At 37.5% G+C, this 15,305-nt stretch overlaps 1 protein-coding gene across 2 annotated transcripts in view; it reads right to left on the bottom strand.

The window, feature by feature from the left end:
- LOC122809435 (transmembrane protease serine 13-like) overlaps positions 1 to 15,305 on the bottom strand; it is a 548,009-nt gene that overhangs the window by 239,823 nt on the left and 292,881 nt on the right. For both annotated transcript variants that reach the window (XM_044080945.1, XM_044080946.1), the window contains one exon: positions 13,248 to 13,394. In XM_044080945.1, the coding sequence (XP_043936880.1) occupies positions 13,248 to 13,394 (147 nt within the window). The remainder of the gene's footprint in view (positions 1 to 13,247; positions 13,395 to 15,305) is intronic.

Here is a 15,305-nt window from a genome sequence, read left to right as displayed (position 1 = left end):
GAGACAAACATAAAAGCCACCCCATTCCCACTTTCCCCAAGAGAATATTTACAGATAAAAGAAAACCTGAGCTACAAGTGGTTAGGAGAATTCAATTGTTACATGACTTATCAGGTTTAGTTTCCAGGTGATGGGCTCATACAGAAACCACATGTTGTGATTTCCCCTTCAATATGTAAGCCATGAAAAGCAGCAGCAGAATAAATGCAGTAAAACTTCAGTTTTTTAGAAAAGGAGTTTAGTCAGTTGAAAGTGGGCTTTGAGAACACCATCTAATAAGAGACAGTAAACAAACAGTGCATTTACAGTACTTACACTATATAAAATATTTGTACGGGGCATAAATCTAACTGAACAGCATATCCTCTAGATGTTACAGAACTAGCATGACATGTACTGATATATCTAACAGTTATTAATTGCCAACTCCAGATGCTAATTGTTGGCAACAGTGGCATAAGCGTATGCAAATGCACACACACACACACACACACACACACACACACACACACACACACACACACACACACCTGCAAGCAGACTCACACTGCTCCTATAATACATTTTCTGATGATGTGCACTTTGATCCTACCATACCCTATTTGGCTGTATACTATTTGAAATGCCCAGTCTCACTGCTTGCCATTTATAGGTCCGGACTGATGTACATAGGCATACATACATCCGTGTATTCACAGGTCAGATTAGATACAAGTACTGTGGGACTGATACCAACATTCTGGGGGTCTGCCGGCTCAGTGGGCATAAACAAATAAAGCCCTAACGATGGTCCAGGTGACCTGTGTTCAACTAGTAACTCGGATACCCAGATGACCACTCTCACTTCCCTAGTCTATCCCTCCAAGACCCCATTTGTCTCCCCTTCAAGTTATACAAATTCTTGTTACTTAGGCATCTATCAGGAAAACAAGTTTCTGTGTTAGACATAGACTGCTTCTTATTTCATAATATTGCTACAAACTTCATTACAACACAAATGCAGCAAACCCCACAGAAGCGGATTGGTAGCACCATAATACTCACCATAACCTGATGTTAGTAACTCCCCTCTGATCTGTCCACAGCACAGCTCACAAGCGTACCACTTATTTATTTCTAAAATACCCCATGATCTGCCCTCCACAGCACAGATCACATAAGTACCACTTATTCATTTCTGAAATACCCCACAATCTGTCCTCCATAGGACAATCCACATGAGTACCACTGATTTATTTCTGAAATGCCCCATGATCTGCCCTCCACAGCACAGATCACATGAGTACCACTTATTCATTTCTGAATTATCCCACAATCTGTCCTCCATAGCACAGTTCACATGAGTACCACTGATTTATTTCTGAAATGCCCCATGATATGCCCTCCATAGCACAGTTCACACGAGTACCACTTATTTATTTCAACCTCCAGTTCTTTTTGGCCAATAGTAACAGCCAGCAAACATTTACACAGTCATACATGCACAATGTTAGCAAAAGTTTAATAAATGAACACAGTAATTTCTTCCTCTTATGCATGTATATTCAACACAAGCCAACAAATCAGTCTATACCCCACACTAACAGCGTCAGCAAACTCTAGTTACAGTGCATGGACAAAATTATATTTGCATCATTGTTGGTCAAAAAATATTCCCTGAATGAGCATGCTCTCCACTAGCAAATGCCTCACAAAAACTGAGGTGTATTTATTAGTTAAAATGATTTAACATGCAACAATACAGAGCAGATTTATGAACTACTACTATTGTAACGTAAAATAGAAGAGTCAAAAATCATGTCTCTTTCAAATTTAATTCTCTCTGATTTCAGTGCACTATATCACCCAAGACTGCTTTTTATATTGATACAGAACATATGAGAGGCACAAAAACCTGAATGGCATTCAAAATGAGAAAGTCCACTTAAAACAGCAATCTTATCAACTTTTTAAGCAAAGCCCTTCAGACCATCCTGAAGCTATGTCTCCGGATTCCCTGAACTTACTCTGAAGTTGCTTCATCTTGGGAAGGAAGGCTCACCCCTGCAGTAGCCTCTGCAAGAAAACATTGTGGTCACCCAGTTTGGCACTGTCCTACATGCTGGCGTATCCTACACTTTTTTACTATTTCTCATCTATAAATAAGGTATTTCATTTGACAGCTACAAAGAAGCAAATGATGAAATTAGTTATGTTTGACAATTCTGCTTAGGAAAATCAGTCACGTGTATACTAGTGAGTTCTCAAATTAGACGCAAGAGTGCAGCATTATCATTTTTTGAGAACCTTGGGAAAATCATCATTTCCCTTGCAAATTGTTAGCCATGGTGGTCACTTTGGAATCGATGGAATCAGCACAGGTATATCAGGGTCCTCCTGCAGAACAAAGTCCAAAAACCTTCAGAATTATTATAGGTGCAAGGAGGTTTTCAATGGTTAATAGAACTCAGAGGAGTTAAATGTATTTATAAAGTCAAGAAGCCCTCAGTAGGATGAACTAAAAGAGAAGGCTCCAACCAAATTTGAATCAGTAGATCCAAGCAGAATTGATTAGAGAGACCCAGTTTGCAAAGTCAGAATACCCTAGCGGTTTGAAAAGAAATCATCCAGAGGATAAGTAAGATAACAGAAATGGAAGGCCACGGCAGGAATAGCAAAGCTGATGGGGACTTAAGCTGGAACAAAAGTGGGGCCCCAGCAAAACTAATGGCACAGGCAGTTTTATTTGTTATACAGGCCAGGTGTTTCACTATTAGATCTTGATGTATTGATTTGATGTAAGTAGTTTTTTTTTTTATTTAGCTAAAGAACCTTCCCGTTTATAGATCACATGTCTTTAATCATCAATTACCAATACAAGCTAACATTCTAAAGTGATTGCGTTGCATCTCCCTTCACTTTCTAGTACTTTGGCATTACTGATGACTCTAACACAGATACACACCCGATAGAACATTTTTCTGCATTGTATTTTTACTGATCTGTTTCTTCCCTTCCATTTCAGCTGCAATTGTGTATATGTCTGCTTACTCAAGGAGCTTCTATAATCAATTTTCCTTGTCATTTATTTATTCTTTTCTTTCTCGCTCTCCTCGCTTCTATATACTTCTCACATACAGGCTGTGTCACTCCATTTCACAAAAACAACCACCAGAAACAGCAGTGATTTAAAATAAGAACAATTAAAATTTAAAATAAGAACAATTTTACTCTCCCCAGAAATGGTCTTTTCTCTTACAAACCCAGATGGCAATATGCCTGTTTCATTCAAACAATTCCTTATTTAAATTACTAACTTCAATTCCTTATTTAATTACTGGCTGCGTTTAAAAAAAAAAAAGAGTTTTTCATGTACACATTTAGCAAGACATGCACAGAATAACATTTCCAATGCACACCTTTTTTGCTATACATTTTTTTCATAGTGGAAATCAGCATCTCTTTTAAAGACCTTGACATGCACATATAATTTGAAACCATGATTTGCGATGTTCTCACATCTACATTAATTCATGTGATCCACTGAAATCTGTCCATTTTCCCCAGGACTCAAAAAGTTTAGCTCAGTCCTACATCCACAGTTCATATACTACAAATCTGAATGCTGCATGCAGTTCTGAAGACCTCACTCCATGCCAAGTGCATAAACAGGATGATGAATGCAGTTTACAAAACTTCAGCTAAAACGGTGCATGGTTTGCAGAAGATGCTATGTGAAAGGAAACCTGAGACTCCAATATGCATATTTCTACTGATGGTAGATAGGGAGGGTGACAGACATTTTAAGTAGGTCATAGTAACTAAGCAATTCAAATGATTAAATGTTTTTAAAAAAATAGATATGAAAAGAAAAAAAAACAGGCACAGTAAGAGAATAAAAAGACATAACTATGGGGTAATACAGGGAATTCTGTATTATTGAAAAGGTGGCCATTAATGGAACAGTAATGGGAAAATGCAGAATTGACGAGTCAAGTTTTACTGGAATGTTTGCGTAATGCAACCAGAAACATATTGCATATATGTACGTGTGTGTGTGTGTGTGTGTGTGTGTGTGTGTGTGTGTGTGTGTATATATATATATATATATATATATATATATATATATATATATATATATATATATATAGTTCCCATTCACATTACTCCTAAATACATTTTGCCTAGCCCGTAACTCCAAATTTACACTTCTCCCAAATGGCACTTTGCGATCACACTGCAGTAAGTATGAGCAAATATACTGTTGACACTGCAGTGTGATCTCAGAGATAGTATATATAATTAGCATGGGGTGTGGGGGGTGCAGGGGGGCTTGCCCCCCTGCAAAAATTAGTGAAAATTAGTTAATGTGGTTCAACTCTTTTCCGTTTCGGAGAAGTGTAAATTCGGACTTATGGTCTCAGCAAAGGGTGGTTCGGAGAACTGTACTTTTGGCAATGTGAATGTGATATATATATATATATATATATATATATATATATATATATATATATATATATATATATATATAATATTTTATCATTCTGCATGTCTAGTTTTATTATATAACTACATTTAAACAGATTGCTTAAGCAACCTATTAAAAAACAAAATTCAAGTAAAAAATACATAAACAATGTGCAGTAAAAAGTTGGTGATGACAAATACTTTCAGAGGTATGAATTTATTTATTTATTTATTTATTTATTTATTTTAGTTTGATGACCGGGGAGGTCCACTGGGCTCAGGAGCCCATTTTCAGTGGAGGCCCGGGGAGAAAAGCTCCACATTACAAAATACAAAGATAAAACAAAATACAAAATACAAAAGATAAAAATAAACATAAGATTCAAGGTACAGATACATAAGGATGCAACCGTCAGTCTACATGGTATGAATGCTGGTAATTTTTGATACAGAGGTAGTAAAAGGAATGGTGTTTACATAACATATTATTTATATCTTGAAATGGATGATTAAAGATTACAAAGAGTCTGATTCTAGTAATGGCAGAGTGGTAGAGCAAGCATAGGTTTTTAGGGAGGGGAATAAAGGGAGAGCAAACTATTTACAGTATTTACATATATACACAGGACAACAGTAGCAATAAGTAGATATGAACAAGGTTCAATTTAAAGAGTAATATGAACAAATCTTGCTGACAGTATACCCAATAGACATATGATTTTATATATATAGATTTATATATATATATATATATATATATATATATATATAGATTTATATATATATATATATAAATCAAAACCTTAATTCAATCCATACAGTGTAAGAAACAAATTGCCCTGATAAGAATGCTCACTGTATGTGATGATGTTTAGTGGAACATTAACAGTAGATTTACCCTTGGATTTATCAGCTCTCCATCAGAAGTGCTGCATCAATCCTGTATGTACTGACAGTTTAAAGAAATGAACAGATAAGACAGTTAATTATAAAACTCAGCGTTACAACTTTAAATCATTTTCTACAGGATTTTTACCTCTCATGTCCCCCGAAGACATGGGAAGGACCTGTAGCCCCCATGCCATATATATATTCTGAGAGCAAAGGGAATGCTCAGATTAGTATAGCCTCCCTTGCCACATACTCGTACATTTACTTCCACTGTTTCCATGATCTCAGAGTTGGGCAACAGCTTCTGCAACACCAGCTGGATCCTCAGGGCAGTTTGAGTTTGGAAGGTGAATTAACCAGATGTGTGGTTTTTTTTTTTGTTTCCTCCAAGTCTTTGGGATTTCAAATACCATAATGGGAATGGGCCCCATTTCCACGTTAAAGTATGACAAATTCATGAAATTAGTATTGTTTCAATCTTTGATGTTAGCCAAAAGAGCTCTTTGCAGCACCCACAATGTGCCCAGTAATGACTCCTCCTGCAATTTATATGGCGTTACATGTATCGGTAATATATCCAAGTACGACTGTAAATTCTTTTTTACAAGACCCATTGCTCCTACTACTATTGGAACTGTCTGGGTATCCTTCTTCCATATTCCCTTCATTTCTGCCTGCAAATTGTGGTATTTTATGATTTTGTGTTTCTTTGTATGTGAAGACACTGTAGTCACTGAGTGTAGCAATTTCAATGATCAATCCTACTTTTGTCTTTTTCATGGACCACTATATCTTGTTTTCTGGCATCTATTTTTTGAACTGCTGGTAATGGGTGATCTCACTTGATATAAACTTCATTGTTTTCTATAATGCTTTAGGGCTCATGTTTCCAGTGTTTTTCAGCTACTTCAGTATTACAATGTTTGCACAATCCCCAGTGCAACAGTCTTGCCACATTATTATGCCTTTCAGTATACAGGCCCTCTGCCACTAATATATCACAACCAGCAACAAGATGTGCAACTGTTTCCAATTCTGTTTTACAAAACCTACATTTGTCTCTTTCTTCCACATGTTCAATGGACTTTGTAAACCAATGTGTACGTAATTCACTATTTTGGGCCACCAATATTAACCTTCCTTTTGGTTTAAATTCACCTCTCCTTAACCATTCTTGTGATTGATCCTGATCAACATGAGGTTGTTCCAAGAGTTTTCTATACTTGCAACTGTATTGATGCATGTTCCACATTTCTTGCATTCTCATCTGGTCCTTCACCTTATATTCTTTCCATTGTTTTTTGGCACATTCAGTTGCTGCCTGATTTTTATCTATTTCTGGTTTGAATTCCATTCCCACTTGACATCAATATACTCCTGCTAAACTAAGCAGAGAAGTCAACTTGACTTATTCTCCTCATGTTTTAAAACTTTCATTATGTTTATAAATCATTTGATGAGCAGGAAGCATCCTTCTTGTTTTCATGTTCAACCAAACCAACAACTTTTGGGCCAGTCAATCACTCCAAAACTGTAAGTTAGGACAGGAAGAGGAAATTGGCTTACAGCTTGAACTTTGTTCCTGGATGTCAACACTGTTTTCAGTATTAGTTTTAGTCCTCTAAAACGTTCCTATATTTTATTCACATTTGTTCATGTTTTATTGATGATCCTTCATCAATTCCCAAATATGTATACATTCCCTCTTGCTCAAGTTCTTTAATATCACATTACTGTCCCAAACTGATGTTTTCTTTGTGCTGCAACTTTCCTGCTTTAAAGGTTGCTTTTGCACATTTATCTAGACAAAATGACACCCTTATATCAACTGAAAAAATTTTGACCACTTGCAGCTGTGCTTTCAGTTCGTCATCTGATGAACTATACAGTTTTACACCATCCACAAAAAAGAAGAGAGGTCTTTACACTTTGTTGTTTTCTAGGAGCCAAATTGCAGCCATGGCCTAAACTGTTAAGTAGACAGCTTCATGGGTTAAGGGCAAGACAAAAGAGCAACAGTGACAGAGAGCCACCCTGGAATATCCCCCTTTGAATTTTTATCCCTAGAATAATAATTTGTTGTTTATCATGGCTTAACTGGAAAGTGGTTTACCACTATTTCATGGTTGCTGTAATGTAACTGATCAGGGCAGGGTACATCTTATACATTTGTAAGCACTCTTATCCATGAATGTGTGATACGGTCAAATGCTTTTTTTTGTAGTCTACCTTAACCTGCCATCAGTGGTGTGTAGGTACCTTCATCCTATAGAAGATGAAGACAAGCTTCATAAAAGAGAGAGTATGTTATGTTCTTTATTGTAGAAAAAGGCTTTACTTCCCCATGGGAAATTTTGTCTTCTGTTAGAAATTTCTCAAAAGAGCATCACCCAAGAAAGGGACATCAGGAATCTCCTGACATAACTCCTCATGGAAAGAGTAGAGCCAGAGTCCAGCATTCTTGCATATGCAAGCATCAGAGAAGGCTATTTAGTATTAGATTCATAGGTAAGTACTAGGCTAGCTGCCCTTGAGGGTCAATTTTAGCCCAGCCAAATTCCCTTCGTGCAAATCAAATCCTCTACCTCATCTGTGAGGTAAATACATTACCCATTATGCCAGTCTCAATTCTGACCTCTTCATCTGTAGCACAGGTTTATCAGACTACAGGATGGCAGCATTAATAGTTTGCAGAGACTTCAGATCATCAAAGGGAGGGAGGAAAACTTCTCAGAGCTGTACCATCAGACAGATCAGAAGGATGCATGTGTCAAGTTTCCACAGTACAGGTCAGCTTATCAGATGTGTCCATGGCCTTGGAATCCTTCTTCAGAAGGAGACAGGTTAAATATGGATGATTCTAACAACTATGTTTGATCAAGGAACTAACTAAAGAATGCACTCTGTGGAAAACCAGAAAGAAAACCAACTCCTGTAGTGCTCAGCATAAGTAACCTGTTTTCAGGGGCATTGAGGGTCCTGAGCCTGGCCATTACTAAGTCACAAGAAAAGGGCATCATACTTGATTAAGTTTTTATCACTGTTTGCCACAAGTAGATAATAGGATTTTTTTTAACAGATAAGTAACCAAGGGTTGCCATTCAGGATGGAGTTAATCAGTCTGATGGTTTCCCACAAACAAAAAAATGGGTTCTGTCCAGGTTTTTAACAATCAGAGCATTGCTTTTTAGAAGATTCATAGATGTGTATTAGCCAATTGGTCCAGCAGACTATTTGGAGCACAGTCATTGCAATTCTGACTATTTGTGCTCTCTGTAAAGGCCTGAGAAGACAATTGAGAGTGAATTTATGTGTCCCAATCCACTGATCATCTCTGACTGACTGTATAAACTACTTTGACATTGACTGAAAGCTTATTCCATACATAAGGGGGATCTTTTGGGAGAGTTATTGATTTAGACTATAGGTGTTATTAATATTACCATGTTTATAAAAGTTCTGGTATTGTTATGAGTTTTGCAAATTTGTAAAATGTTGAGTAGGACTGGGTTGTTAATAGCAACGAGAGGATAATATGCAGGAGTCTGTAAGAGAGAATGAATTGATAGGGCTTTTAGATACTGTATATCATTTAAGGAGTTCATACCAGAGATTTTCTTGGGCATCACTGTTTTTTTTTTCAAGCTGGGCAATATGCTTGTACAAATTCAGTACACACAGAAGGGTACTTTACTTCATATTATGGGCCAGATTAGTGAGGAGTAAAGGGGGAACAATAACTTCATTGGACTTGGAAGATATTTATTTAGTAGATAGTTGGCTATTAAGAAAGATTCAGCGAAGGTAAAGCATATGAAGAAGCCAGACACGATGGAGATGAAGTGTCTGAGACAGGCAGTAGGATGCACACTGAGGGGACAGGTGAAGAAATGAGGACATCGGAGAAGAAGCCAAAGTAGCTCCAATTGCAGAGGTCAAAGACAACATATTACATTGGTTCAGGCACATGTACAGAAAGTAATTTAGGATAGATAGAATAAAGGCAAGAGGAAATGAGGGTGCTCAGCAAAGAGATGTACTGTGTGAGAGAAGACCTGCAACAGTCAGGCATGAATATCAAAGAAGGTAGGAAAGTAGCATGGAATTAAGAGATGGTGACAGTTAATGTGACAGCCTAACCCTATATAGAAAATGAGAAAAGGGGGGTTGATGATGATTAGAAAGATTTCCTAACAAAAGTTGATATCTGACAGTTAAGGGAGAGCTCAAAGTGAACAAATGAGCCTATGTCTCTAATAAGGCCATAGGCTTTGAGGAGTTATTTTATTATGCAGTAGGTTCAAGGGTGTGCTTGCTTCCCCAAAGAGTTCAATAATGCACTGAGCTTGCATCCATGGCCTTGTCACCAGAAATATTTATGGATTATTTTATCAGCCGATACCCATGTTCTACAAGAAGAGCTAATGACAGCACTACATATGTGGTTATCAGCAGACAGTCTGCCAGAGACCTTTGATGGCAGGTGGGATATAAGTGAAGCATAAGCTGAAAAGGAGTGGACCTAATATAGAACCCTGTGAAATTCCGATGGTGACAAGACATTTTGAAGGAAAGTATGTCACCAACCCTGAGTGTGAGGATTCTCTTAGCCAGTTAGTTATCCAACAGGTTACATAGGGGGTCAATAGTCAATCAGGAGAATTTCTTAATAGCAGCCATGTGGGGTATGGTATTAAAGGCATTAACTATATCCTGGTAGGCAATGTGATAATGAACATCTGAAAGATGGAAGCTCACAAATTCATTCTAACTTAGAGTGTGCACAATGTGGACAAGAGGTGTAATCTTGGAATTAGAATAATCAAACATGAGCTGTGGGGTTGCAGACGATCTTGGCCCCCTGTAAAAAATATCATTGTATTATTCTTATTATGGCAGAGTTTGACTTTTGGATTTTCATCTTCAGCTTTCTGAAGGTTGAGTTATCCATTATCAATGTCCTGAAAATGAAGTAGTAGGCTTCCTTCAGAATACTATTAGTAAGTCTATGGGAAGGGTTGCCTAATTGACTTCCAGAGCTGAGTTTTTAACTCTTTAAAGTTTGTGTTGATAGTGGTCCTCTCTTTCCATGCTCTTTAACCCATCCCACTGACCACTATGGGTTCTATGAAGGGAAGGTGAAACAGCCACTGTACAAGTCCCTGATTTAAGGACAGATGCTGAGCTGGACTAATATAGAGAGATGAGCATAGAAAAGGCATTGCTAGCACTGAGCAAACTGCTTATCAGTGCTGTCCTGTACCCTCTTCAGCCATCTGCCACCACCTGCTCAACACGTCATCCAAATCCATTGTCAGCACAGGCAAGGCCAACATCTAAAAGCAGGTAAAGCAGGACGTGTAGGGACTGACTCATCTCTCTCTGGAGAATGGACAACTAATGAAGATGCAGAAGTCAATCACATAAAGCAGAGTTTAGGTGCAAAGATGAGAAGTGGGGGTCATTCCAATTTTACTAAAATAAAGTATTTGAACTCCAGTTGTTAGTCCCAGGTCTATATACCAGTTTCCTTCTTATTTATTTATTTATTTTATTTTATTTTACATTTGTTAACCGGGAGAGTCCGACTGGATACATGTCCATTTTCAGCGGAGGCCCGGGGAGAAAAGCTCCAAGTACATAACAGACATATGAACATTGTTAATGCAAAAAAAAGGAAGATAGTTGAGTTCTAAATACAATATAAAGATACATCACATCTTGCCTTAATATAGATGGAAGATGAAGACTGAGATGGTGACATGTTCTTAGTAGACGACACTCTAAAAGCAGCAGCAGATGACCTTCAAAATTTGAAATGGAGTCAGACCCATAGGCTACAGAATTGGTTTCTGTATACCTTTCTTGTTTCCCCTTCTCATCCCATTTAGTACCTTTTAGTTTGTCCTCCAGCCAGTCTTTTTACTTGGCCACTTCCATCATCACAAGGCAATGGACACTCTCATTGGGTTCAAATTTCTCAAACCAAAAATGTTGGGCTGGGAAGTGAAAGAAATGAACATGGCAATAGTCTTTACTATTATGAATTGGGTCCAGGCAAAATGGGAAGTGTTTGTGGTGGTTTTGTCTTATAATCTGTTTATCACAGACACACCTACAAGGCTTTTTGTTTTCTGGATTCAAACATGGGGACTTCCCAAACAAGGGGTGAGCTGAACAGCTTTATGTTTTGGAGAGAATTGTGGTCTTTTGAGGTTCACATGTGGCCTAATCCCACCACAGAGTTGCTGCACATGGATCAAAGAGAATGTATGTGTGGAGATTTGAGCTTTTTGAGAGAGGTATTTGAGGGGACACCAAATAGATGTAACCAGGTGTTAAACCAGCTGCACATTCCCCTTAATGTATTAGTGTTTACAACTCTTCTTAGTTTGTTGTTCTGTAAATACAGACTCAAGCATGTATAACAGCAAGAAGAAATGCATTTCCTAGCCTTAGTAATTTTAAGAAATTGTGAAAAATTGGGAAGGGGGACAAAGTGTCTAGTGAAGGATTTGAAAAGGATTAACAGGTGGGTAGTAATGTGGAAGGGGTTCAGTACAAACAAATGTAAAGTACTGCATTTAATACACAGCACCCCTGGCTTAAAATAGTAGGTGGAGAAGTGGACCTAATAGAAACAATGTGTGTCTAAGGATGTCAACCATACCTGGACTGGACCAATGGAAAAATTATACTATAGGCAGTCAGTAGCAAACAGAATGCTGGGTGGATCTTTTGGTACATTCCAGCAACCACTCTACAGGGTGTTGTGCAGAGTATACCTTGAGTAGCGAGTGTAGGTCTGGGGGCCCTATAAGGAAAGGGACATTAAGCTACTGGAAGAAGTCCAGAGGAAAGCTACCACAAACAGTTTTGGGATGATGGAGAAGGGATATAACAAGGGGCTACAGGAGCTGCAAGTATTCCTACTTGAGACCAGAAGAGACTGGAATACATGATACTGGTGCATATGATCATTTCAGGGAGACGCGAAGGGGGTAGAACAGGGCACAGGCAATGGTCTAAAGAGACTTACCCCTTCCTTGATCTATAAAAGTACTTTTCCACAGAAAGGGTCATAGAGTGACAGACTGAACTAACACACAGGATGGTGGAGGGGAATCCACATAGGCATCCTAGACAGCATGTTACAGGACAATAGTGTCAAAGGGAGGTAGAATGTTAAATGCAATTAAAACACCAGTCTAGAAAGGCATATTTTACCCATGTCATCAGGCAAATGTAAATGATATCACTGTGCATTGCTCATTAAATCACAGTCATTTCTATGGTTACAGTTTGACAGCAGCTTTGCATTAGAAAATCAAAGAACTGTAGTGTTGCCAAGCTTGTAACCCTAATTCATGAGCATGTAGAACTGTCACTTCTTTAAAAACTAGAAGCTACCATCCCCTACTCTCTCTCTCTCTTTCTGGTTAGGGATCACCTTGTCCACTCATGATTGGCAGTGGAGTTTTTATGGTGTCGAGTTGCCAGTCCAGCGCCCAATCTTCCACAGAAGGCACACACATGCTTGCACTCATGCCTAGGGCCAATTTTAACATGTCCAATCCACTTGCAGCATGTCTTTGGGGATGTGGGAGGAAACCCACATGACCACAGGGAGGACATGCAGACTAAAGTTCCATAATTTTGTAAAAAAAGGGATAGTTCTAGTCAAAATTAATGGATACAGCCTAAAACAATATTAGGCAAGAGATAAATTATAAATTGATGAAAATTTTCTGTCAGAAATATTTAACATACAAAATGGTGCCAAAATTGCAGTTTACATGAAAAACAAACTGTAATCCTACTCAGTCACCTCAACTAATCATAATCATACCATCCCCTACTCTAATCTTCAAAAACACATGAACTTGTAAAAACAGCAGAGACTGACTTACCACAGCCAAGTTCATCGCTCCCTGAGGGGCAGTCTTTAATTCCATTGCAATATGTTACACTCTGGTAGCATGTTTCCTGAACAGTGCTGGTACTTCCGGGATTATTGGAACTACTCATGTTAGAAAAAAACTTTGAGCCAAAGCGTACTGAAAAAGAAAAGAAAAAAGGGGAAAAGGTTACCTTTTAGATGTAAAACATTGCCATTTTCACTTTGGTCTTTAGTCTTCCAGTGTCCTGCATAAATGTGTAATACAATGAAAAATAAGAATGCCACTGTGAATGAACTCCTAAAGATGTAATGAAAATGCAACCACAAAAAATAATGTAAAAGGAGAAACACAGTAGAAATAAAAAAACATCAGTTTATTGTCAGGGTAGTGCTTTTGCAAATGATACTGATGCTGAAGAAGAGTTAATGGCTTTCTGTAAGGCCTAGAAAAATGCCACCTCTCAGCTTTCCTTTACCTATACACATATTATTTGTTAGAGCTAATGGGACTGTGTATTTGCTGTACCCTGCTCTGGACACAGTGCTGGTCACGAAGAAGGCCATATGCATTTTGTTTTGGCCTACATAACTATGTCACAAAACTGAGGAGAATAAACTAGTAACAAAGCACAGTTCACCTGCTGAGAAGTCCAATCCTTTAATGTAAAATACAAATGATGAGCGCTTTCGTCTGCATAAAAACAAACTTCATCAGATAAAATCCCACTAAAACTGACATATTTTATAAAAAGTGCTTAACCAATGAAAATTTTACATTAATAATTCAATTAATCAATAAAATTCTTAAAATCCTGGCATTCTAATTTTAAAGAAACAAAGACATATTGGTTTGTTATATATGTATATATACACACACTTCAAACAAAACAAAACAAAATGATAGTGCACCCTGAAAAAACTTTTTTAAAAATTATTATTATATAAGGAAATGGTCTGCATACATTGTAGCATAAACGTAGTTTAATAATTTATATATAGTTCTTTCATCTGGTGTGTTTGGAAATGTATCTACCCTCTTTAAAGTATGTTTGCCTTTCCTATTAAAATGGCTTTGATATTTATATATTCATTTAAGCCTGGAAAAATGTTAGATTTTAATCTTAACTGCCATCTGACTTCCTTCTGCAGTAAAATATTTTTAGCATCTCCTCCTCTAATTTCCAGGTTAACAATATCTATGATGCCAAATTTGAAAGATGGAACAGGTTGACACATGGTGGTGTGTTTATATAAGGCACTTGTTTCCTTTTTAATTTTTATGTCATTCTTATGTTCGTAAATCCTTTCTTTTAAATGACGTTCAGTTTTGCCCATGTAATAACATGGGCAGTGACAACAGGTTGCCAAATACACCACCATGGAGGTGTAACAATTCCCCCTGCAAAATTTGACTACTGTGTTCAACCCATTGTTCAAAGTAATACTGTTGGAAGTATTGATAGAAGAACATTGGGCACATCTACCACATGGGTGAGTACCCCTAGAATTTTTATAGGAGTAGTCTCTTCCTTCCAAAGTTCTTTGGAAATTATTACCTACCCGATGAATAAAGGTAGGTTGGTTCCCTATAACTTCAATAATTTCAGAACTGGTTTTTAAAATAGACCAATTTTCTTGTAAGATTTTTTTGAAAATGGAAGAAAAGTTGTTGTGTTGAATAGAACAGGATCCCAAAAATTCATAGGGTCTGTCTTCTGATGTTTCCATATTCACAATGGGGTGACCAAGTAATGGTTTGAAACGTGTACCCCACCCTTGGTATACTTCCGTCAATATATTTTCTACTAAAACCTTAGGATACCCCCTTTCACTGAACATTTTACCCAGTTTAATGAATTCTTGTTTAAGATCTTCTAAATGGGATGTCATCCTAGCCACTCTGACAGCTTGCCCTTTTATAATGCTTTTTTTCTGAAAATGAGGGTGTTGACTGTCAAAGTGGAGATAGCTGTTACACCAGGTTGGTTTTCTGTATACCTGGGATTTGAAGCCACTCGGGGTTTTGGAGAGTGTGATGTCTAAGTAGTTAATACATTCCGTACTGACT

The sequence above is a fragment of the Protopterus annectens genome, chromosome 8.part0, assembly GCF_019279795.1.
Source record: "Protopterus annectens isolate FY-2018-M chromosome 8.part0, PAN1.0, whole genome shotgun sequence".
NCBI lineage: Eukaryota > Metazoa > Chordata > Ceratodontiformes > Protopteridae > Protopterus > Protopterus annectens.
This window is presented reverse-complemented; position numbering and strand designations above follow the sequence as displayed.